We start from the raw sequence: 26,743 nt of genomic DNA on the forward strand, positions 1-26,743 counted from the left end.
ATATAATATCAATTAATAGATATGTTCACTCTTTAGTGCAAAGCATGATTGTGTACAATATCTTTCACTGGCTGATGGATGATTATGTCAGGAACCACAAGGTTATAAGACGAGTTTTCCCTGACTTAATTTCTCTTTTGATGGAGTCTGTTCAGTTGTTGTTTATTTCATTTTTCTGAAACTTTTGTAACTCATTTCCACAGGTTGTTGGGGATAAATAGAACAACTTTCATGAATATGCAACTGTCCCCAACTGTCTAAAAGGGAAACATACTGACATAAGTGAAAGCCAAATATATAATCAATAATGAAAGCAAAGTAACTGTAGTATTCACTGCAAGTTAAGCAAACAATGCCAGGATAAATAATTAAATTTATTCAATTTAAAAACTCACCATGGCATGAAATTCTCTTACAAGAGAGGTAACAGTATGTAACGGCAATGTTAAATAGTTTTTTTTCCCAAAACCCTAAAGTCAATTTAAATCATCTTCATAGGTAAATTGCAGGTCGATACAGCAACAAATAACTTTTATCACAGAGGAACTTTCGATTTAAAATATATGACAATAGCTACAGAGTAGTATATGGAAGTCATGCAGCACTGTTGTAGTGTCCTTATCTCTGAGCTTGAGATTCCAGATCTGAATTCCATTTCAGCACTTGCCAGCTGTGGAAGATAAGTTCATCTTGAACTTATGATAACACGGCTTTGTGAGGGGTAGGTCATGCCTTACAAACCTTATCGAGTTTTTTGAGGATGTGACTAGAAAGGTTGATGAGGGTCGAGCTGTGGATGTGGTGTATATGGACTTCAGTAAGGCAGTTGATAAGGTTCCCCATGATAGGCTCATTCAGAAGGTCAGGAGGAATGGGATACAGGGGAACTTAGCTGCTTGGATAAAGAATTGGCTGGCCAACAGAAGACAGCGAGTGGTAGTAGAAGGAAAATATTCTGCCTGGAAGTCAGTGGTGAGTGGAGTTCCACAGGGCTCTGTCCTTGGGCCTCTACTGTTTGTAATTTTTATTAATGACTTGGACGAGGGAATTGAAGGATGGGTCAGCAAGTTTGCAGACGACACGAAGGTCGGAGGTGTCGTTGACAGTATAGAGGGCTGTTGTAGGCTGCAGCGGGACATTGACAGGATGCAGAGATGGGCTGAGAGGTGGCAGATGGAGTTCAACCTGGAGAAATGCGAGGTGATGCATTTTGGAAGGTCGAATTTGAAAGCTGAGTACAGGATTAAGGATAGGATTCTTGGCAGCGTGGAGGAACAGAGGGATCTTGGTGTGCAGATACATAGATCCCTTAAAATGGCCACCCAAGTGGACAGGGTTGTTAAGAAAGCATATGGTGTTTTGGCTTTCATTAACACGGGGATTGAGTTTAAGAGTCGTGAGATCTTGTTGCAGCTCTACAAAACTTTGGTTAGACCGCACTTGGAATACTGCATCCAGTTCTGGGCGCCCTATTATAGGAAAGATGTGGATGCTTTGGAGAGGGTTCAGAGGAGGTTTACCAGGATGCTGCCTGGACTGGAGGGCTTATCTCATGAAGAGAGGTTGACTGAGCTTGGTCTGTTTTCATTGGAGAAAAGGAGGAGGAGAGGGGACCTAATTGAGGTATACAAGATAATGAGAGGCATAGATAGAGTTGATAGCCAGAGACTATTTCCCAGGGCAGAAATGGCTAGCACGAGGGGTCATAGTTTTAAGCTGGTTGGTGGAAAGTATCGAGGGGATGTCAGAGGCAGGTTCTTTACGCAGAGAGTTGTGAGAGCATGGAATGCGTTGCCAGCAGCAGTTGTGGAAGCAAGGTCATTGGGGTCATTTAAGAGACTGCTGGACATGTATATGGTCACAGAAATTTGAGGGTGCATACATGAGGATCAATGGTCGGCACAACATTGTGGGCTGAAGGGCCTGTTCTGTGCTGTACTGTTCTATGTTCTATGTTCTATAATCCAATTGATCATCAGCCAGTAAATGGCTCCAGTAAAGGTGATGGCAGGTAATAAAAGTGGAAGCGTTTCCTGGTCAACCTTTCCGCAGAAAGAACTGGAAGATCACCCCAGTACTTCACCCATAAGCAGAGACTATTCCAAAGGGAGGCCACAAACCAAACCTTAGGAACAAGGACAAAGAAAAGATAGACAAACCACAAATGAAGCAGTGGTATACTGATTGTTGTCACCATCATGGGAGAGTCATTGCGAAACTAAAAAAAAGAGATAAAGAGAAGCAATATAATGAATAGAAAGTTGGCTCTGATAGATTTTTAAAATTGAAGAAACACACTGATGCCCTATTGAAAATAAGTACCTCTTTCTATCAGACTGGCAGATGTTACAATAACACTGGATGGCATTCAAGAGGAACTACAGATCAATATTACTTCATTGGCAGCAAGACATCCTGTGGCATCGAAGTCATCATAAAACGTTCATTCTTTCTTTCTAATGGTTTACAATTTATCAGTTAGACATTAATAAATTTACTGATTTGGAGACTTCAGCATTCATGTAGCTCATCATTAAATAGGTTTACATGATATATTACCAATCAAACTGGCCAAATAACATTGCTGTTTCACAACAAATTTCATGTTTAATTTTTTTTGTGGCAAGTCCTTGTTATCTAAACAATAACGGGTAATAATGATGGTTAAAGTTAATTCATTATTTTCAAAACAGTTCATTTTCCTGTGAAGCTCCAGTTAAAGTTTGCTGATTGTCTGACACTGAGCTACAAGACTCAGAATCTGCTCAGATGCCTCAATGTGCCTTGTTCTCAAGTACTGGACACTATTACGATTGGTATCTTCGAGGAGATATCGATAATTTGCCATAATTCCAAAGGATGATGAAAGACCACGAGAACTTGTGTCAGCCAGCCAGTTTATTCGCCACATCACAGCACCATTTTGAAGATGAAAGTTAGCTACTGGGTCAAGGGCACCCCCACGATGTTTTTCTCCATACAGGTACCAGGCACAAAGTCGCATAAGTGGTGTCTCAAGAACTCTAACTAATTTGTCAGACTTCACCCACTCATTATTAGAAAGTAGGTGGTGAAGTCTTTCTGATACAGGTCCTTCAATGATGTCCTGGATTTCCTTGAATTCAAGTTCCGTGAAAATCTTTTTTGCTTTCTCTTCCTTGATTTTGTTATTGAAGGTTCCAAGCAGCCATTTTTTGAAGTCGGGAATTGGAGACAGACTGGAGAATTGGTTCATTTGAGGAAATTCAGCCTGTAAAGCACAGACAAAACAAAACAGATAAATGTCAAAGTAGCATTGCTACAATCCTATAATTATTGCTTTGCTTCACCAAGTCTGTTTCTGCTATTCTATTCAATATTGTGAAAAGAAATTAAGCCATGGGGCTACATACATGTAAGATTTGAAACAAAAAGTTTCTTAATGGAAAAATGGAAAACGTGTCTAATTTCTTATACTGAGCTGTAGAACATTCATAGAGTAAAACTGATCTGAGTTATTATTCTGAAACAGACAATATTCTGAATTCCTTCCTGAAAAACCATCTCTGACACCTCTCACTCCTTCCTGGGCGCCTCTGTCTCCATCTCTGGCATCTGCCTGGAAACTGATATCCATTTTAAACTTACCGACTCCCACAACTACCTGGAATATTCCTCCTCTCATCCACCTTCCTGTAAAAATGCCATCCCCATTCCCAATTCCTTCACCTCTGTCCCATCTGCTCCCGAGATGAGGAATTCCACTCCCGAACATCCCAGATGTCCTTTTTCCAAAAACAGCAGCTTTCCCTCCACAGTGATCAAAAATGCCCTCGACCGTGTGTCCCGTATTTCCCGCATCTTATCCCTCACACCCCCCCATTCGCAATAATAACCAAAACAGAATCCCGCTCATCCTCACATATCACCCGGCCAACCTCCAAATCCAACGCATCATCCTCCAACATTTCCACCATCTCCAATCCGACCCTACCACCGAAGACATTTTTCCCTCCCCACGCTTACGTGCTTTCCGGACAGACCACTCTCTCTGTGACTCCCTTGTCCACTCCACACTCCTCTCCAGCCCCACCACCATCGGCACTTTTCCCTGCAACCGAAGCAAGTGCTACACCTGCCCCATACCTCCCCCCTCACCGCCCATCCCAGGCCCCAGGAAGACTTTTCACATCAAACAGATGTTCAGCTGCACATCTGTCAATGTTATATACTGCACTGCTGTTCCCGTTGTGGCCTCCTCTACATCGGAGAAACCAGAGGCTTGGGGACTGCTTTGCGGAACACCTACGCTCTATTTGCAACAAACAACTGCATCTTCCAATCCCGAACCGTTTCAACTTCCCCAATAACGCCTCGGACGACATGTCCATCCTGGGCCTCCTGCATTGCCACGATGACGCCACCTAAAAGATGCAGGAACAGCATTTTATATTTCGCTTGGGAACCCTGCAGCCCAGCTAGTCCCTGCCTCCCTAACCATTCCTCCCACCTCAAGCCCCACCCCCATCCCCTACCCACTAACCTCATCCTGCCCCCCCTAACCTGTCTGTCCTCCCTTGACTGACCTATCCCCTTCAACACCCCACCTACATTCACCTTCACTGGCTCTAACCCTGCCTCTTTGACCTGTCCGTCTTCTCATTTATCCATATTCTATCTGCCTCTCCCTGTCTCCCTATTTATTTCAGAATCCCCTTCCCCTCCCCCATTTCTGAAGAACGGTCCCGACCCAAAATGTCAAGTTTTCATGCTCCTCTGATGTTGCTTGGCCTGCTGCGTTCATCCAGCTGCACACCGTGTTATCTAATATTCTGAATGGACGTGTTTCTTCTCAACCTGATCAAAATTCACTCTTCAGTTAGAAAGAAAGGCTGGATCGTCTGGGACTTTTTCCACTGGAGTATAGGAGCTTGTCAGCCAAGCTGATAGAAGTTTATAAAATATAAAATGAAAATAAAAATAATAAAATAAAAAATAAAACAACACACGGCACTTTTCCCTGCAACCGAAGGAATTGCTACACCTGCCCCTACACCTCCCTCCTCATCCCCATCCCAGGCCTTAAGAAGACTACACACATCAAGCAGATGTTTACCTGCACACCTACTAATGTGGTATACTACATCTGCTGTTCTCATTGTGGCCTCAACATCGGGGAAATCAAGCGGAGACTTGGGGACTGCTTTGCAGAGCACCTACGCTTGGTTCACACTAAAAACTACACCTCCCAGGTGCGAACCATTTCAATTTCCCTTCCCATTCCTCAGATGACATGTCCATCCTGGGCCTTCTGCAGTGCCACAACGATGCCACCCGAAGGTTGCAGGAGCAGCAACTCATTCTGCTTGGAAACCCTGCAGCCCAACAGTATCAATGTGGACTTCACAAGCTGCAAAATCTCCCCTCCCCCTACCACATCCCAAAACCAGCCCTGCTTGTCCCCGCCTCCCTAACCTGCCCTTCCCCCCACCTATTCCCTCCTCCCACCTCAAGCCCCACCCCTATATCCTACCGACTGACCTCATCCTGCCCCCTTGAAATGTCCGTCAGCCCTGGACTGACCTATCTCCTCCCTACCTCCCCACCTACACTCACCTTTACTGGCTCCATCCCCACCTCTTTGACCTGTCTGTGTCCTCTTCACCTATTTTCTCCTCTATCTATCTTCTGTCCACCTCCCCCCGTCTCCCTATTTATTTCAGAACCCCCTTCCCCGCCCCCATTTCTGAAGAAGGGTCTAGGCCCGAAGCATCAGCCTTCCTGCTCCTCTGATGCTGCTTGGCCTGCTGTGTTCATCGAGCTCTCCATCTTGTTGTCTCAGGCTTTGGGAACGTGGGTTACTCGCTGCAAGATTCCTGGCCCTTGCAGCCACTGTATTTATATAACTGGTTCAGTTTAGTTTCTGCTCAAAAGTAATTCCAAGGTCGTTGAAAGGAGTAGATTCAGTGATGACAATGTCTGCAGTTGGTCAACAAATATTATCTAGCCAACCTCATGCATATCGCAATTGAATTTTTAAACATGCCCTTAATCTCAAAATGTGATTTTTTTTATTTAAAAAAAGACAAAATGACTGCAGGTGTAGATTTTGTGGCTTGTTGGCAAAAAAAATTGGTGAGTGACTGATGGGATATGATTAAAACTTTAAACAAACGGCTTTATAATTTCTTATAACTACAAAGAAATCGAACAGCAGATAACTCACCTGTTCAATAGCAAGCCAAGCCCTGTGAGTTACTTACATCCAAACCTGCCAATACACTGTCTTTTCCCCATGAAGGATACACAAGGAATAGGTTTTAAAACAAAACATTTCAACTCTACAGGAGTGTGCTGGTGGGAGTGAATATTCTTATATGTTGCAGTCTGGATTCGATTGTTAGACTGCTGTGATGATCACACTAGGAGGACAATCCTTTGTCATCCCTGTGGCTGTGTTGCAGGTAAAGGAACATGCACCTGCACTCATGAATGCTGCAATCCAGAAGGCCGTAGGGTTCCCAAGTGGAAAATGAAGTGCTGTTCTTCCAGCTTGCACTGAGCTTCACTGTAGCAAGCCTAAAACAGAGATGTTGGCCTGGGAACACACTTCAGCCAAAAGACACATAATCCCCACCCCTCTCTAATCAGCTTTCCACAGGAACTGCATTCTCCAGGGCACACTGGTCCACTCCACCTCCTTGCCCAACATGTTCCCCAACCCCCTAGCACGTTCCATCCAATCACAGAAGGTGTAAAACCTGTCTGTTTACTTTTTCCCTCCTCAATATCAAAGGCCCTGCACTGCACTCAATTTAGTCTCTTCTATTCACGGCTCACAATGTGCTCTGCTCTATGAGGCGGTGACTGGGTGATCGCTTTCTATGACACCTATGTTCTGTCTGCAAAAATGACCGAGTTTCCAGTTGGCTGCCATTTCAACACACCACCAGGTTCCCTGACCAATACCTCTGTCTCAGACTTGCTACAGTGCTCCAGCAAAGTTCAGTAAAAGCTGGAAGAATAACACCTCATCTTCTGCTTGGGAACGCTGCAGCCTTTTGGGCTCAACATCGGGTTCAAAGATTTTTAGCCTTAAGCACCTTCTCCCATGTCCTTACCCAAACATGCCTATTCATTACATGAGCTGCTCCCACAAATGGTCCACTGTCAGCCACTAATGGCCCCCATTAGCAGCTATTCATTCTCCCAGGCTAACCATTACCTATTTCTTTGTCTGTCGAACTATCATTTACATCTTCCCCTCTTTAGCATATATACCAAGCTTTTCCTAATTATAATCAGTTTTGATAAAGGGGCACCAGACTTGAAATATTAATTCTGTTGTCTCTTCACAGAAGCAGTCAGACCTGCTGAGATATTCCTGCAATTTCTGTTTTTGAATATTGAGTTGTGCCTACTGAATAAGCACAAATAAAAAGGGGAACATCTGCAGTAATCCTTTTAACGATTGCTGATTTATTATTTCTGCACTCAACTTCAAAATGATGATGGGTGGAGAAATAGCCTGGATGTAGGCACTCTGTGCAAAAACACAATTTGGCATTGCACAGAACTAGGAAGAAACAAATTAATTTTTAACAAGGCAATCATTTACTGGAACGCAGTCTTCACAAATTACAGATTTAGAGTCTTCCAGTTTATATGTCAATGCACAGGCCAACTGTATTGCAAGCAATACAGTCAGAACTGGTATAGTTTACAAAAATAACTTGCTACTTCATGGACCCTTAAAGAGAAAAGTTATGCCAAAAGATCTTTGAATTTTTTTTGGCTGTTGATCTTAAAACAGGTTAAATAATTTGTTAAGTAGGTGTGTTTTACAGGGAGGATTCAGAGAAGGACCGAAAAATGGAGACATTTAGGGGCGAAATTAAAGAGTGGGATCTAGGCAGCTTAAGGAAGGATTAGCAGTTGTATCAAGGAAAAAAAAAGACTGAATTACATAAAACTGAATGAAAACTGCAGATAGAGTTTCAGCCATAGAAACTAGAACACAGCAAACAGAAATGAAAAATACAGAAGACACTGGCAGATGTTCAATTCAGAAAAGTGAGGCACGTTCACAACATACACTAGAGATGTAGATTTATTAGGCAGGTTAAACAAGGATTCAACCTAAACACTGAGACGGAGGAAACAGTGCAGTAACAAAAGCTAAATACATAATGTAACTGAGATGTCAATCGTCCTGTAAAAGGTGGTGGAAATTAACACTGAGGTTGGTAATGTATGAAAGTCAGCTGTCGACATTATAATGTGAATGTCTATCAACAGGTTTAGAATGTCAGAATCTGAATTCAAAGCTGATTAGCTTGCATAGCTCAAATACCAAGGCTGTTCTTTCAACACATATCTAAATTTCAAGGTTACTGAATGAACCTTCGCCCTGAATAAATAAGAACATTTTACTGTCGGCACATATTGTCTCATTAGCACAAATTCTTTTTTTTTCAAAAATCTACTTTAGAAGGCTATTGTAACTCTGTCTGTCAAAAGCAATTAAAGAGATATTCCAAGCTCCAGGAAACTTCTATAAAACTTCAAACAACTTGTCTCTTATTCCAGATAATGCATGTCAATTCACTTTGGATTTTTCAAACAAAGTAAGCTAACAGGTCCATTTTCCCCCCCAAAGAATAAAAAAAATGCTGCTGACCATCACTATATCAGGTGGTCATTTTATGTGTTCATTAATTAAATCACGGCATGAAAAGTGTCAACTACGTCGTTCAGAGAGTTGGGCAGAGTGGCTGGTTCGAGAAATTTAAATATCACAATGGTGAAAGATAGCCTGCTTTTGTAAAACTTGGGAGCTTTAAACTGCACTTAAACCTTTGTGGTGTCAAATTGATGACAACTTACTGCTGCCAGTTGATACGAAAAATACTTTTCAGACTTTCCTCATTGTAATACAAACAAAAGTAGTAGATTTCTTCAGTAAAACAGTCAGCACAAAATAATAAGAGCGGAGGTTGGAATCAGTGACAAGCAGTTAGGTGGCTTTACCCACAGAGTTTACATTGAAGATTTTCATTGAAAATAAATGGGAAAGACTATGTTTGAACCAAAACAAACTGCACTGGACTCAACATTGAATGTTTTAAAGCTAGGACAGATAATTCATTTACTGTTCAAAAAAGTAAGAGTTATGGTGAGAGGGTAGGTAAGTGGAGCTGAAGCCACAAAAAGATCAACCATGATCTTACTGAATGCCAGAGCAGGCTTGAAGGGCCAGGTGGCCTACTCCTGCTCCTGGTTCTTATGTAGCACGTTAACTCTGTTTTTCATCTATTCATGTTGCCAGATCTGCTCAATTTCTCAAGCAATTTCTATCTGTGTCAGAATTACATCTTCTGCAGTTTATTTTTATTGAAGGCTACGTTTGAATTTTTCTCAATCACTCTCCCCATAACTACATGCCAAACTCCACATACAAATCACTTGAATAGCATCGTGGAGAAATGGTAAATGAGAGAAATTTGGTAAAAGATTTTAGATTTAAGTCTAAAAAAAACCAAACAGAATAATGATCATTTAAAAACGTGGCATGGATGGATACCAGTACAAGATGATACTTTAAAAAAAACTGTCCTGCATTTAAGAACATTTTGTTCACACACTCCCTGCGACATGACGTTTTTAACAACAGTAGTGCTTTAGATTTTTTCAGTTCTAGAAATTAACTTTTCAATGTATTGTAGTATAATGGCACCTGCTACAAACTAAAATCTTTCATTGTCACTGGTCTCAGATTGTAGGATGTTGCTAATTCCAGCCATATTTGACAAGAGTCATTATGATCTTTATACTTGTTGTGACTAAGGCCTACCTGAAGCTCTTTTACAACTCGCTTGATGAGGTATGTTCCAAGCTCTACCCCTTGCAGTCCTCTCTGTGAAGAGCTGATGGAGTAGAAAATAGCTGTGGTGATCTTGTTCACATCCTCAGTCATCTCCAGAGAAGGATCTTTTTGGACGATAGCCTACGCAAACCATCCCATTAATGTGATTTTTTAAAACCTGCATTTATTTTGTAGTTCATTTTATAATTAGGTTTTGGAAGATATGTTCTATCTTAAAACAACAATTTCTTGGCAAACAAAACAACTTTGATACTCTCTTGATGATAACTATGACTGAAAACAAAATGTGTTGATCCACTTTATTTAATACAGAATTTTATTTCTTCATTAATTAGAATGCAGACTAATTAGAATCATAACCAACCCAAATGTTTTACAAAGAAAAAAATGACAAACACTCATCTTAAAATATACTTTTTCTCTATCACACCCATTTCCACTGTACAATAGTGCTTCTGTCATTAAAGAATAAATATGAAAAAAAATTTCTACCAGAATAAATCAGGAAGAAAAGATCTTTGCAACATGTTATAAAGGATTACTGGAATATCTTCTATAGATTTGTAAAAACACCATAAAATAGCATAGACACACATTTTCAACTTTTCGCTCTTCTCTCGCTTAATCTCCCTAAATTGTAGGAGATTGGAATAAATTATTAAAATTGCACTAGTGTACAGGTCAGATCCCAGAATGAAACATGGCATGATAGGTAACAAGGTGGTTAGTTTCAGAAAATATTCATAAGTCTAAGATTCTTGTTAACAACAGAACAGATGTTTATTACATTGCGGGTCAGGGACATTAACGTTTGTCACCAAGAGCAGCACAACAACTGATCACGCAGGTAGAGTCGTAATGAAAAAAAATTTCTCACTGGGTCTGTGCAGGTGATGAAGACACTCACAAAACGCCAAAACATGCTTGATTTCTCCCCATCCAATGCAATTACTTCATATGGATTCTGTCCCTGACGGGGTTACTGAGTGAAGACAAAATCCAGTCTGTGCATTGGTGATAATGGGAACTGCAGATGCTGGAGAATCCAAGATAACAAAGTGTGGAGCTGGGTGAACACAGCAGGACAAGCATCATCTCAGGAGCACAAAAGCTGATGTTTCGGGTCTAGACCCTTCATCAGAGAGGTGAAGGGTCTAGGCCCGAAACGTCAGCTTTTGTGCTCCCGAGATGCTGCATGGCCTGCTGTGTTCATCCAGCTCCACACTTTGTTATTCAGTCTGTGCATTGATTTGATTTGACTTATGGTCACAATAACCTCAGTACAGAGAAAAGTTTTGTTTACGAGCTGTACAGATTACAGCAAACAAGGCCATACAGATCATTGTGTGAAAAAAAAAACTTAAAGGCATACAGGTTACATCACATAGGTCGCATTCTGGGCAAAAACAGCATTATTTGAAGTTTAGACAGTCTATTCATTAATCAAATAAAGGCTGGGAAAAAATGTTTCTGAACTTGCTCATGCGTGCTCAAGCTTCTGTATCTTCTGCGTATAACCTCTTCCGTCAGGCAGAAGATACAGAAGCTTGAGCACGCGTGAGCAAGTTCAGAAAGATTTTTTCCCAGCCTTTATCTTCTGCCTGACGGAAGAGGTTATACGAGAGAATTACGAGTGTGTGATGGATCTTTGATGACGTTGGCTGCCTTCCATGGCAACAAGCTATGTAAATGAAGTCCATGGATGGAAGGTTGGCTTCTGTGATAGTATGGGCTGTGCACACAACCCTCCGTAGTTTTATTTTAAACATTCTTGGGCACAGCAGTTGCCATACCAGGCAATCATGCATCCAGACAGTATGCTTTCAATGATGTATCGGCAAAAGTTAGCGTGGGTCCTTATAGACATGCCAAATTTCCTGAGCCACCTGAGGAAGAAGAGGCACCGTTATGTCTTCTTGACTACTGAACGTATGTGGGAAGTTCAGTATAGGTTGTCAGTTATCATCACTCCTAGGAACTTGACATTCTCCACCGTCTCAACCTCAGATCTGTCGATAGAGATGCAGAGATGTTTTCCTTTCTTTCTTAAGTTAGTGATCAGCTTATTAGCTTTGCCAACGGTTAGAGAGTTTGTTCTCAACACACCGCGTCACCAAGCCTTCTATGACAACACCCTCCATAATATTAAATAACATGATCACTGTGTTAAATATGACAAATGTCGATCCAGGTTTAGCAACACAAGCCTGGGGATCCACAAGAAACTGAGTAATCATCAGGAGCAGACTAGTCCAGCACAATCTGCAATCACATGGCCCAATTTATCTCCCTTCTGCTATTACATTCAAGCCAGAGAAGCAACCATGGAAAATGAAGAATGCAGGAAAGCATACCGGGGCAGAACATCACACGTAGCACGTGACATATAGAGCTAAAGGGATGCTCCTACCAGTAGATCACACCTAAGGTCTGTAGTCGCACCATATCCAGTTGTGAGGTGCATGGAATTAAACAAAACATTGGAGGAGGCGACTCCACATATGATAAGGCTACAACATTTGCAACAATCTTCAGCCAAGAAGTGTTGATAGGTTAATCCATCTCGAACTCCATTGGAGATCTGCAGCATCACAAATGTCAGTCTTCAGAACTGCCACATGATGTCTCCAGATGAAGGCACTGAGCACTGCAAGGGCTATGGGTCCTGACAACATTCCAGCAACAGTACTGAAGATTTGTGCTTCAGAATTTGCCACTCGCCTGGCTGAGCTACTTCAACACAGCTACAACACTGACATCAACTCAGCAAATTGTCTATATGTGTCCTCCACAGAAAAAGCAAGACAAATCTATCCCGGCCACTTACAGCCCTATCAGTCATGCTTGGTCATTAAAGTAACAGAAGGTGTCAGCAAAAATTCTACCAAGCAGCACTTGCTTAGCAATAAACTGTTTGTTAACACTCAAAAGTTCCACCAGGGCTATTCAATACTTTTAAGTTGCAAAATGGTATTTCAGTTCTATAGCAGGGTTCAACTTCCACTCCAGTTTGTAGGCCAAAAGATATCTTTCAGAAGTACATTACTCATGTCTAATTTTTTACGTTATGAGACAAAAATTTTCCATCAGGTACTAATGCTCTGCTGAAGGTAAAAGCACAACTACACCTTGCCAGGTCAATCGTGACTTTACTGCAATCCCTTCACGTGATCATAAAACTGTCACTTAAAGTCACACATATACCCCCTAAAAATCAACATAATTTTAACTGATCATAAAGCAGTGCTAATAAATTTACACTTGCTTTAACTACTTTTTAAAAAATCATTCACACAACAAACGTGAATGGCATTTATTGTCCATCCCTAATTGCCCTGAGGGCAGTTTAGAGTCAGCCACATTGCTGTGGGTCTGGAGTCATAAGGATGGCAGTTTCCCTCTCTAAAGGACATTAGTGAACCAGATGGGTTTTTCTAACAACTGACAATGGATTCACGGTCATCATCAGACCCCAGATATTTATTGAATGCAAATTCTATCAAATGCTGTCACGGAATTCAAACCCAGGTCCCCAGAATGTTATCTGGATTTCTAGATTAACATTCCAGCAATAATATCACCATCACCTTCCCTGCTAAAATGAATCCCGTTGACTCTGGAGGTTGACCAAGGGTGCGTAATGAAATTCTATTGAATGGCTGTGTCAACAACTGTAACTAAGCTGATTTCATACAGCAGTCTTGGAAACCAGCGAACCTTGTGATTGTCTCAAACAGTTGCACAACAAAATCTCCAGAGCTAGACATTTAAATCTTTGATATGTGTCATCTGTGCAGGCCTTGGAGGAGGGAAACAAATTTGTGAACAGAGCTTTAAAAATTAAATCACAGGGGCTATTTCCATACCCAAATCCAAATGACAGCACTTTATTTATTTCTGAATATCAGCACTGTTCAAAGCAGAACAGAAATTCCATTCACTTGATAATGTTGTCTACGTATCTAAACAGCTTTTCACTCTCACAACACTAGTCAATTATCATTTGCCTCTTCAAAACAAAGCCTTATCAATAATTCATAAAGCCCTGTATTAAAAACTATTTTTTAACATACCATACATCAAGACACACGAATTCAGCAATGTCTTTTGAACTTTCTGGTCAAGATTCTGGACTCCAGACTAGCGATCCCTGATGGTTCATAACTCCTGAGGTGTCACAAAATATGTCTCCATCAGAATTTCAGGGTGTGTGAAATTTCCATCCTTGCAATAAAACTGACAAGGCAGGATTATTGTGTGCAGATTCACAATTTGTACTCTTACGCACGCCATGAACAATTAGTGGCAATGGAAATTAGAGATGGGAATCCAGAATAAGGTCCTTCCCTATTGTATTGCCAATCCCCCACTCCTTTCTGGCATGGAAAGATGCATGAAAATCTGGTCCTTAGTGTCTGTCAATGAGGAGATGAAAGCATGCATGAGGCATAGTTGATGGAAATCTGTTGCAGAGCAGCAATTTTTTTTGTAACTTTCTAAATTAACTCTACAAAAATAAATTATTGCGTGTTCTGAGATGGTGTTCCCAAATATTTGATTGCTTTCAATCATGGACATTGTAAGGAATATAAATGTTCAAATTGTTCTCAAAACGTAGGTGAATTGAACACTTTCAGTTTTCAGATTGTTGCCTACATTTCACTAAATGAAACAAAGAATTTGTGTTATCTCTCACGTGGTGAGATGGATGTCTTATCAAATCAAATGTTTACTTTTTCTAAGCATTATATAATCAGAGGTTAGAAATCTGACAACACCAGATTATAGTCCAACAGGTTTATTTGAAATCTCATGCAATTGGAGCAGTGCACCTTTGTCAGGTGAAGTGAGAAAGAAGCACACAGACACAGAATTTCTATGGAGAGAAATCAAAAGGCCATACAAATGGTGTGAGTAGAGTGTCGACAGGCTAAATAACAGATTTCTCTGCAGGTGATCAAGAGCACCAGGCTCTGAGAGTAAAGTGTCAACAGTTGAATAACAAGTGAAGGGATGATTAAATGAGGCAGAAAAATAATTACAAAAAATTGAAAATAAGATGGTGCTGGAGATAAATTAAATGGCTAGAACGACATAAAAACCGAAAGAACTGTGGATGCTGTAAATGAGGAACAAAAATAAAAGTTGCTGGAAAAGCTCAGCAGGTCTGGCAGCTTCTGAGGACCTAAAACATTAACTCTGTTTTTCCCCATAACGGATGCTGCCAGACCTGCTGAGCTTTTCCAGCAACTTTGGCTAGATTAACATGACAGGTATAAGAGTTGCATGCCAAGGGTCTAACCAAAGTAATAAATAACCCAAAACTGTACAAACTGATTAAGGTAGAGAGGTCATAACAATTTATCAGGGTGATGGTGTCAAAACAGGACAGTAAGGAAGATTTTACAGATACAAAAGAGTGGTAGGGGTCAAATATAGTGTGACACAAACCTATGATCATGGCTGAGACCGTCTTCAGGAGTACAGAAGTTAGCTATCAGTTTCTGCTCAGTGATTTTGTGTTGTTGTGTAACTCACAGGCCGGCTTGGAGGTCGCTTACCCGAAGACCAGAGACTGAACGTCCCTGACCACTGAAGTGTTTCCCAACTGACAGGGAGCATTCCTGTCTGGCGATTGTTGCAGTGACCATTCATCAGAGGTTGGTTAGTTCAAAGCTACCCTTCTATCCAAACCAATGCAATTACTATGACTCCCTTTCTCTGTCTCTTAGCTTAACGCAATTTTCCTGCCTCTCACACTCAATGCGCACTTTCCTCACAGAATTCCCCAGCTCTTTTGCTAAAATTTCATGCGATCATTGAAAATTTCATTCAATAGGTAGCACTTCCAACAGTGCAGCAATCTCTCAGAGCTAGTCAGTTTCAATTTTTGCTGAAGGCCCTGAAGTGAGACATGACTTCACAAACCTCTGGGTCAGATGCAAGAGAGTTATCATTGAGTCACAATCAAATGCAAGAAACATTTTTCCATGGTATAATACTCATGTGCTTTCTGAAGATTTAAATAGGATATTTACATAAAATCATCGTCAAAATCGGGCTTTAGTTGATGTACATTGTAGGAAAACTGCAATAGTGAGTTTACCTGTATATTGTTAGAGATGTCATCTGTCAGTGCCACATGTAAAACGATCAGCGGCTCCCTTGGCATAGCATTGTGAGTAAAAACATAGCACCTTCGGTAAGGTCCAACTCGGCGTTTAATATCTGCCCAGTTTCTGACAGGATGCACTGCCTCATACCTGAGAGAAATAAATGTGTTTAAGCTACTTTCACCGAGGGACTGGAACTGAAGTAAATCCCTCCATAGGATGGAGGCTGAACGTGAAAGGGTGCAGAAAAGATTTACAAGAAGTTGCTGGGCCTGGAACGTTTGAGTTTTAGGGAGAGGCTGAATAAGCTGGGGCTTTTTCCCTGGAGCATCAGAGGCTGAGGGATGACTTTATAGAGATTTATAAAATCAAGAAGGACATAGATAGGGTGAATAACCAATGTCCTTTCCCTAGGGTGGGAAGACCAAACTACGGGCATATGTTTAAGGTGAGAGGGGTAACTTTCATGCAAGGGGTGGTGTGTGTCTGGCATAAGCTGCCAGAGGAACTAGTGGAGGCTAGTACAATTACAACATTTAAAAGGATAGATAAATGAAGAGGAAAGGTTTAGAGGGACATGGACTAAATGCTAGAGAATGGTTCTAGGTGAGATTGGGCTGTCTGGTTGGTGCAGATGAGTTGGACTAAAGGGTCAACAAACAAAAAGCTTGGCCAGTAGTAAATAAAATAAATACTGTACACTCAGCTTCTGAGCACTGATAATTTATTAAAAATTCATTAAAAATAACTTCAGGGATTGGAACTTTGGTTATTTGAGCAGTGGAACAAGTTAGAAATTCACTCTAATCACACAAGATCAAACCTTTTCAAAAAAAGACACTGGGACCTAATTAAAATCAGACAGAAGGCCATCCTACTCTATTTGCTGATGGCAGTCCTATCTGCTTAGTACAATTTCAGACAGGTCGCTATAACATGTACACTGTCCATGCTGGCTGTAGTCTACCTACAAGTAGAATATTTTTTTCCACAAGTATTTTTCAGTATCAAAACTAAAAAGTACAGAAAGTCAGACATATGAGTGTACTTAGTTATGGCTCACCACTAAATATATTTCATTTGAAGAGCTGAAACACAAAGAAAATGGGACTAATTGCTTAGCTGTTTTAAGCAGTCAGCACAGGCACAATGGGATGAACGGCCTCCTCCACTATGTATCATTTGATGATTAGTTTGGCCAGAAATTAGCTAAAAGTGAGCATTAAGTGAAGTAATACCATTAATTGAATTTGATTTTAGTGAGACTGATCACAAATTAACTTGTAAGTCTGCTGGCAAAGTAGAATTGCTGTAATAACTACTGAAAAAAAGTGATTAAGAAACACTTACTCGCTAATCTTCTGTAGCAGATCACAAGAGGACTGCCAAGTGATGCGCTCAAGGTTTAAGAATCCTATTGAAAACCAATCTGACAGCAGCGTCTTCAATATTCCATTCATTTCCTGAGAATCAATGCAAAGTCTGTGAGTGAAAGTGACCAACTTCAGAAGCTTAGGGCAATATTTATTTCTGATAAAACAATTCAGTAAAACCACACAGACTGCCTTTAGGTGCCCCTGTCATCGCCATTCTCATTATTGCTACAATGAATAGCATTCAAATGTTCTATTAATCGACCGTACAGTTTGACTAATGGACCCCTATCAGATGCCATTACAATGCTATATAGAACAGCAACTAATGGAACTCTCACACATGAAAAATTGCATTTTTATTTGAATATGAACAGACTGCATTGCTTCTTTCTAAACCAATATTTTGGTCACAACGAAATGAATAGTTCAAGCAAATTTAGACAAATGCTGCTGGTTCCATGAGATTAGTATTCAAAATAATTATATTCATAAGCACAAATACAATAGTGCTTTTACTTGGAATAAGGTGCAATGTCTAATACGGCTGCTCAGAATCACCTGTATGGTAGAATTTTGGAAAGGTCTACCAATTAGGATTTCAATGCAAATATCTCTCAAAAATGGATCTGTATAGAGAGAGTTATGAGCAAACTAAAGACCAGCGTATGTATATTTTTGCTTCATATATCTTTACAGACACAACTAGAAATTTTTAAAATGGACCAAAAAAGGACAATCAACATATTTAATTGAAACTATTCAAAGATTTGCAGTTCCACAAAAATGATTATTCTTTGCATATAAAATTCAGATGCACTGAAAAATAAATGCATTCATTTATTTCATTTTTTTATGATTACTAGACAGCTCAACACACCTTATGGTCAATAAAGTAATATCTGAACTACAGACACTGTCACGAATCAAGAAATGCCACATCTAATTTGCACTCAGGAAATACCCCAAAACAGCAATTTGATAATGACCAAATAAATCTGTTTCTTGTCAGGTTGATAAATGAGTAAATAGTGGCCATATAAATATTAATGAATAAATTCTGAAACATTCAGATGCAGCACATTCTTAATGTTGCCACAATAAACCTCTGAACTTGATATTAGCAACGTCTTGTGACCTACAAATGATCCTTTAAAGGGTTACATTACATAATAATTTGCAAGAAATCAATATAAACAAAAGGAGTGCTCCAAACAAAGTTGGACCAAATTCTAGGACTCTAAATAGCATGTTTTGAGTTAAGAATTGGACGCTAAATTTGAAGTAGAAATCTAGATATACACTTCTACTCTCTATGCGAGGACAATACATCCCATGGCACACAATCTCTGGCTAAGCTCCAGGTGTTAGAATCGATATGCAAAGCATCAGTAAGATAGACTATAATTATGTTACCTATTTATTATAATTTCAGGGTTGCTGCACATGCAATTTTGTTATTCATAAAGTAGAAATTAAGATAATGCCAAAGCTATCCCATCTGCTCAAAATCAGAGCAATCTGTTGACCATGCTATTAAACGTGTTTAGTCTATCAAATTTAATTTTTTAAAAAAATCCTATTTAGGAGATTGCAGAAACAAAATTATTCCCAAATATACAGAGGTCTAGTTGTGAAAAATATTGGAACTAGCTGAAAACAAAATAAAAATTTCTCACACGCTACAAGATAAATTACTGGAAAAACTCAGCATCTGTGGAGAGAAAGCAGAGTTAATGTTTTATCCCTCTGCTCTTAGAACATAAATTACAATTGTTATAATTTTAGTAAAACTGGATGTAAGAAATGTTTTGACATAAACCAATTTTTAAAAAAATCTGATAATAGTGATCAATTATAACCCGAACTACAGTTGTGTCCAACAATATTTGATTTCTCCTGCAAATATCTATAATGACCTGGTGAGATGGAAAAGCTATGTACATTGGTTTCATTTTGCAGAGTTTATTGACTTATTCAGTCTCACAACTCTGATTCAACATCCTTTGCCATAGCTGTTTCCCATTTATATGTCTGAAGGCCACCTGTTTCTCAAACTTCACAATAGCAAACCTTGAGCTTATGACTGACAAGACAATGACAATCAGTACTCTCTCAGCGCTGTGTTTAATTGACAAATTAAGTTACATGCTGAAGACCAAAATTGGGGATTGAATGAGCAATTAGAGATCAGAGGACAGATTTTTATCACTGAACCACAGCACATTGAATTGTTTTGCACATGCTGGAAGGTCACCACACAAACAGAATGACAACAATACACAAGCATCCTCAAGTGAATCCTTTCCATATGGCAGAACTGTCCAAGACCTGGGCATAAATTCATGGTGAACAGTAAGTAGTAGAGAATATCTGAGAAAACCATTTTAGGTAGAAATACAGAATGCACTGCCCAAGAGGGTGGTAGTAAAAGGTTCACCTGCAACATTTAAAAAAAAACACGTGGATGAGCACTTGAACTGCCAGGGCACAGTAGGTTATGGACCAAGTGCAGATAAATGGGATTAGTGCAGTTTGGCGTTTGTTGGTTGGCATAGACACTTTGGGCTCAGTTTTGTTTCTATGCTATATGACTCTATGACGTCAGTGCATGCGAGACTGAAGTCAGTTTGTAGCAATACCAAGCTTCTGTGAGTGCACATTCCAGCTGGCAAATACACTTCAAATTGGTAACTGCAGTGTAACTGCAATCAATGGAACAGCATGATAAAAAGGTTTGTAACAGCCTATATAATCAACAGTTTTAATCTCAGCATGGCACACAGAACACAAGCTAACAGAACACAATTATAATGATTATTGACAAATAAAACAGATTGGCCAAATTACATGCAGTCAAAAACATTTTATACTGCTTTAACTATTTAAAATAAATTCTCAAATAATTAGAAGTACCCAAGTGCTATATATACATATCTACCTTGGCCTCATGAACAAACAAACCTAAACTAGAAAGTTTTTAAAAGTCCCTACACTTGTGCAAACCTTCCATCAGATTCTTCACTGAATCCACATATAGTTTTTAATAGCTTTTGAAAACTAAGACAATTTCTTTCATTATTTTTAAAAGAATAATTCTTCCACATATTCTAATGTTGCACTGGAAGAGTAATCACTGCATAACTATCAATCCAATTCAACTTCTTTTCCTAGATTGAGTTCAACTTTGTAAATTCACACAGCATAGACAAAAATAAAATGCGTACTTTGATAAGGCATACCATCATAAAATTTGTTGCAAAGCTAAAGGAAGAGCCTATTTCCTAAAAGGTTAGAATTGGCCTAGATCCTACAGAATATTAAAGCTTCATCAAAAATATGAGACAACTTTCATCATGGAGGTGAACATTTTAGATCCTCTCAGCTTGCAGCAGGTTCTACAAATACCACTACAAATGTGTTAAACAACACATTCATTTCTTTCACTTGTAAATAAAGCCTTGCTGAGGGAAGGGGGCATGAACATTGAATGCCCAACCACATGACTAATGATGCTAATCAATTGGCTATGTTGATGTAGAACAAAGATGAATGCATCTTAATATAGCACTGAGTTTAAAGGACACCAAGAATTTTATTAGTTTATGGTAAGGCTACCAAATACTGTAAATTGAAATTTTCTACTTGATAAACATTTTTGAATACAATGATTGGAGAAACAGCAGAGATTTAGCAGAAAGATGCTACGAAAGAGACTTCATGTGGAGACTAGAGAACCTTAAGTTGTTCTTAGCACAGAAGAGATAAAAAGAAGGTGGTTTTATCAAGGCATTTAAAATAGAGCAGGCTTTCTAAGAGTAAATAAGAAGAAATTATTCCAAACATGTAGTAGGTCAGTACAAAAGATATAGATTTAGACAATTAGTTAAAGAAAGAAAATAAGGAGAAAGTTTTTTTTTGCCTAATAATGCATGATATGGAAAGCAGCAAAAAAAAAGCAGTGGAAGCAAATTCAATTGCAGCTGTCCATGTTTGACACACACTTGGAAAGAGAAAGAATATCTGACAGGTGACAGAAAAAAAAAGGAGCAGGACTAACAGTTAGCTCTTTCAAAGTACAGAAACAACACGAGTTGGCCTGCATTCTCTGCAAACTGATTTATGCTAACCTTGGAATTTACAAGGGAACATAAGCGTTTCTTCCAACGATAATTTCCTCATACGTAAGTTATCCTGCAGCCACCTGGACTGAAAATACATAAATGTGACTTACAACGCTAGTTGTACTGAGTGGCACAGTACTGCTGCTGCCTCACAACTCCAGAGACCTGGGTTCAATCCCAGTCTTGGTGACTGTCTGTGTGGAGTTTACACAGTCTCTTCATGTTTGCATGGGTTTCCTCCTGATGGTCTGGTTTCCTCCCACATTCCAAAGTTGTGCAGGTTAGGTGGACTGGCAATGCTACATTGTCTCATACTATCCAAGGGTGTGTGGATTAGCAATATAAGTGGGGGAGGTTACAGGGACAGGGATGTGTCTGGATAGGATGCCATTCAGACAGTCAGTGCAGAGTTGATAGGTCAAATGGTCCCCTTCTGCACTGTAGGGGTTCTTTTTAAAAAAGTTACACTTAAGGAACTTTGTCTAGCAAACTTTATTCTACTGGCCATTTATCATCCTACTCCAATTATCTCACAAGGTAAGATTGCGATGAAAGATGTGAGATTTTAGAATTTAGATTTTAAACTAATGGCATATGGGTGTTGGTCTACTTTTGTGAATTCTAAACAAAAATTAGGTTATTATTTCTTGAATAAAACTCTAAAACCATAAGTAAGAGGAGCAAGGAACCCTGAAGTGTTTAAGGATGGTTTACATTACAGGCTGTATGGCAGGAGTGAAATAAAATTAGCCTATTAACTGCAACAGAATTTAAGATGAGCAATGTTTTATTAAATTAGTTCAAATTCATGAAGAATCAGTCCAGAGGATCTGACTGGGATAAGATGCAGTTATAATATCTTCCAGAGAAAGGAGATTTTCAAAGTAGGTAAGGAAATGGATTATGTCAGTAAAAGAGTGTAATTCGTGAAAATTCTAGAAAGAGAATTTTGTTAGAAATTTGTATTGGCTGTTCAAAGCAGAGAAGATCTAAGCTCTTGGTTGTGAGTATTCAAGCATAAAAGCTTCACAGCTCAGAGGACAGGAACTCAGAAGAAGCAGTTAAGTTAAACCTTACAGTTTAGGCAGGGAAGGATTGTGCAAACAGAATTATATTCATTGAGCTCCTATAGATGTCTAATTAGGTTACACAACAATTATATTTGAGATTTTCCATTCTTGGTCTTGCTCTGACATCTGATTTCATGGATTTTCCTAAAGCAGTTGATGTGGATTGCATTTCAAAGTGGTTCATCTTGTTTGCTCTCAAGTAGGCCTCATCCTTTAAAGGAAGACAAGGGTTACAGATGCCTTATAACTAGGTCACCTGAGTTAACATGCAAGTGTTCTTTTTCCCAGCGTTACAGAGGCTTGAAACTTGGTGGAATATGCCTCATTATTTTCATTGCTTACTATGTAGAGCTATTGCAATCATGTCTTTTTACCATACCAAGATAGATGAATTCTAGCGCTGTTCTAATTTATCCTTGTCTAATTTCATAGTCTGAACCTTTGTGTATTTTTAATTCCATGACTGGTTTCCTAGTTGATAAATTCAGGTTTCTGTGCTTTCTGATGAATTTCTTCAAACACTGCTGTTACTACAGATGTTGAGGAGTAGATGCTACATTGCCTGTATAACCTACATCTTCAATCAACATGTCACCCGGTTGAAATACAGTTTTAATAACCATCTCTTCAATATTCTAATATACGTAGCAGTCAGCAGCTACACAAAATGTGGCTTCTGATAAGGTACAAAGCATTATGAATAAGATGCATATTTTAATTTTATTTTCATGCATCCAACTTACAAAACACTCTTAGTTGACTCCTATGTTCTACCCTCCAGAAACATAAGATAATCCACAATTCTGCCAATAAGGTTTGAACTCCTGGTGATCCAGCACCTAGCCTACACAGGCCCATGGTTAAGTATAGACTTTTATAAATCTTGTCTTTCCTACAAGTCTTGAATGGCCCTGGTTTTCCTTCTCAACGCCAAAACAACCTCTAACTCCATAACTATCAGATACCTGTGTGCGTTCAGTTCTCACCTCTTGAGCATTTCCAATTTTAATCATTAATCCTAATCCTTCCTTTCCCAAAGCTCTAAAGCTCCAGAATCCCCTCTATGTCTCTGCCTCTCAATATATTTCTCTTTCCTCCAGTAAGGTGTTCCTTAAAATATTATTCTAAGATTGAGCCGTAATTAATTTATCATAATACTTCTTTGAGTGCCTCAGTGTAAAGTTCTGGTCTTATGAAGTGCATTGGAATATTTTAGTACATAAAAAGGTACTACATAAATACAAGCTATTGCTGGCACAAAAAGAGAAATTGCTGAAGAAACTCTGGAACCCATCTGGGCCTTTTTGCCTATAATCATTTCAATGGTCATTGCAGTTACATCAGAATTTTTTCAGTGCTTAGTGTTTCCTCAGAGATACACGTTCTTCATCCTTTCGAGCCACAATCCATAAATTTCATTCAGACAAAATTTTCTGAAACCAAAGATGTTACTTCAAGTTTCAAGAAACAAACTTTTGCCTTTAAATTAGTAACATTTAATTAAGCTGCAAGGTTTGAATTATAAGGAAAGGCTGGATAGGCAGTGATGGTTTTCACTGGAACCTAGGCGGTTGAAAGGTGACCTTATAGAGGTTTATAAAATAATGGGGGGTATAGATAAAGTGAATGGCAAGTGTCTTTTCCCTAGAGAGAGTGAGGAATTTCAAGGCTAGGGGGCATTTTTATTAAAGTGAAAGGAGAAAGATTTTAAAAAGACATGAGGGGCATTTTGTTTTTGACAGAGAGAGTGATTCCTGTGTGAAATGAAGTAGTGAGCGCGGGTGCAGTTACAACATTTAAAAGACATTTATATAATTATATGAATAAGAAATGTTCGGAGGAATACTGACCAAGCACAGGCAGGTGGGAGTACTTTAGTTTGGGATTATAGTCGACATGGACTCTTTGGACTGAAGGGTCTTTTTCCATGCTATGTGACTCTTAGTAAATACTACTGTCAATGGGCATAGCAGAAGTGGATCTGAAGAACAGTCTCTGGACTCAAAACAGTAACTCAAGTTTTGTTGTCACAGGAGCTGCCAGATATGTTAAGTTTCCCCTGCAATTTCTGTTTTTATTTCAAATCTTCAACATCTGCAGTTCTTTGTTTTATTTTAGCTATTGCTCTGACTTGGTAAATTTCAAAAAGTATTTACAATTGAGTCCTTTAAACTTGCATATTTTCCCCCCCAAGGCCAGTTGGTTCTCCTGTAGAGTTAGAATCTACTAATGCCATACATTGGCCCGATTCACTAGGCAATCTATGGTCTTGACTGACACTACTGTATAGCAAGTTGATTTAATAGGATTCTTGCCCATCCTTATCAGTGCAGCTGACACTTTTTTAACCTGAGTTAGCAAGCTGCAGTGTATAAAACAGTCATTCAGCTTGCTGGATTAAACTCTTGGGCCAGATTACTTTACTAGCACATACTCCAACCAGTGTGATCATAAAATGATTCGGTGGTGTCCTGGGACTGCTCTATTTTCTTATGTAAGGGGCCAGCCAGCTGAATCAAATGGTTACATGACACCGAGCATCTTTCAAATTGGTGCTAACCACCTCTGAGATGCTAAAAAGGCAGTAAAGCTTCCATTTTGAGCCCAGTTAATGCCAGGCCAAGCATGTTAAAGTCAATGTAATATAAAGATAAAATATCGCAAATGCTACAAATCTGAAGTAAAAATGGAAATTGTTAGAAAAAAATATTCAGGTCAGGCAACATCTGTGGAGAGCAAAACAGCTTAATTTTTCAACCCAATGACTTTTTGGTCATAATAACTTCAAAGATCAGTGCATTACAAGGGAATTTGTTTCAGTGTTTAGTGCTTCCTCAAAGGTAAATGTTTAGAGTCAGAATCTTTAAATTTCATCCTGACAAAATTTTCTGACGTCAAAAATGTTATTGAAGTTTCAAAAACAAACATAATTTTAAAAGATAGAAACTAACACAGAGTACTAAGATGAAATAACATCTGGAAATACAAAAGTCACTGGGCTACAGTTGCATGCGGCTACTGTTGCATGCAAACTCGTAAATTATTTTTGATCTTTTAAGAACATTTTTTTCTGAAGTCTATAAACATTCCAACTATGGGCTACTTTTGGTCCTATGGTGTTATGATCGTTATACTTTGATGTTCATGATTGTCAGTACAAACATCAAACAACAAGGATCAAAATACCACAGGAGCAGAAGTGGCCCATTCAGCCTCCAGCATTCAATGAAGTCACGGTTGGTCTGAATTCTCAATTCCACTCTACTGCCTTATACCCCAAGGTTTCTTACTGATCACCGCAGCCTTGACAATACTTAGAACATAGAACATAACAGCACAGTACAGGCCCTTCAGCCCTCGATGTTGTGCTGACTTGTCATACCAATCTGAAGCCCATCTAACCATGTACGTCCATATGCTTGTCCAATGATGACTTAAATGTATTTAAAGTTGGCGAATTACTACCGTTGCAGGCAAAGCGTTCCATACCCTTACCACTCTCCGAGTAAAGAAACTACCTCTGACATCTGTCCTATATCTTTCACTCCTCAATTTAAAGCTATGCCCCCTTTGCTCGCCGTCACCATCCTAGGAAAAAGGCTCTCCCTATCCACCCTATCTAACACTCTGATTATCTTATATGTCTCAATTAAGACACTCAACCCTCTTCTCTCTAATGAAAACAGTCTCAAGTCCCTCAGCCTTTCCTCGTAGGACCTTCCCTCTATACCAGGCAACATCCTAGTAAGTCTCCTCTGCACCCTTTCCAAAGCTTCCACATCTTTCTTATAATGCGGTGACCAGAACTGTACGTAATACTCCAAGTGCGGCCGCACCAGAGTTTTGTACAGCTTCACCATAACCTCATGGTGCCGGAACTCAATCCCTCTATTAATAAATGCTAAAACACTGTTTGCCTTCTTAACAACCCTGTCAACCTGGGTGGCAACTTTCAAGGATCTGTGTACATGGACACCAAGATCTCTCTGCTCATCTACACTACCAAGAATCTTACCATTAGCCCAGTAATTTGCATTCCGGTTACTCCTACCAAAGTGCATCACCTCACACTCGTCCGCATTAAACTCCATTTGCCACCTCTCAGCCCAGCTCTGCAACAACTTAACAACTAGTTCTCTATGGTAAAGAATTCCAGGGATTTCTTATCCTCTGAGAAGAATAATTCTTCCTCATCTCC

At 39.4% G+C, this 26,743-nt stretch overlaps 1 protein-coding gene across 1 annotated transcript in view; it reads right to left on the reverse strand.

Annotated features, from left to right (window-relative positions):
• Nucleotides 1-368: 368 nt before the first annotated feature.
• Nucleotides 369-26,743, reverse strand: part of mlycd (malonyl-CoA decarboxylase) — a 36,149-nt gene continuing 9,774 nt past the window's right edge. Inside the window, exons 3-6 of the mRNA XM_048547175.2 lie at nt 17,329-17,441; nt 15,972-16,128; nt 9,833-9,985; nt 369-3,250 (exon numbers count right to left, since the gene is read on the reverse strand). Coding sequence (XP_048403132.2) covers nt 2,717-3,250; nt 9,833-9,985; nt 15,972-16,128; nt 17,329-17,441 — 957 coding nt within the window. The 3' untranslated portion in view covers nt 369-2,716. The remainder of the gene's footprint in view (nt 3,251-9,832; nt 9,986-15,971; nt 16,129-17,328; nt 17,442-26,743) is intronic.

This window comes from Stegostoma tigrinum, chromosome 16, assembly GCF_030684315.1.
Source record: "Stegostoma tigrinum isolate sSteTig4 chromosome 16, sSteTig4.hap1, whole genome shotgun sequence".
In the NCBI taxonomy this organism is placed as follows: Eukaryota; Metazoa; Chordata; class Chondrichthyes; order Orectolobiformes; family Stegostomatidae; genus Stegostoma; species Stegostoma tigrinum.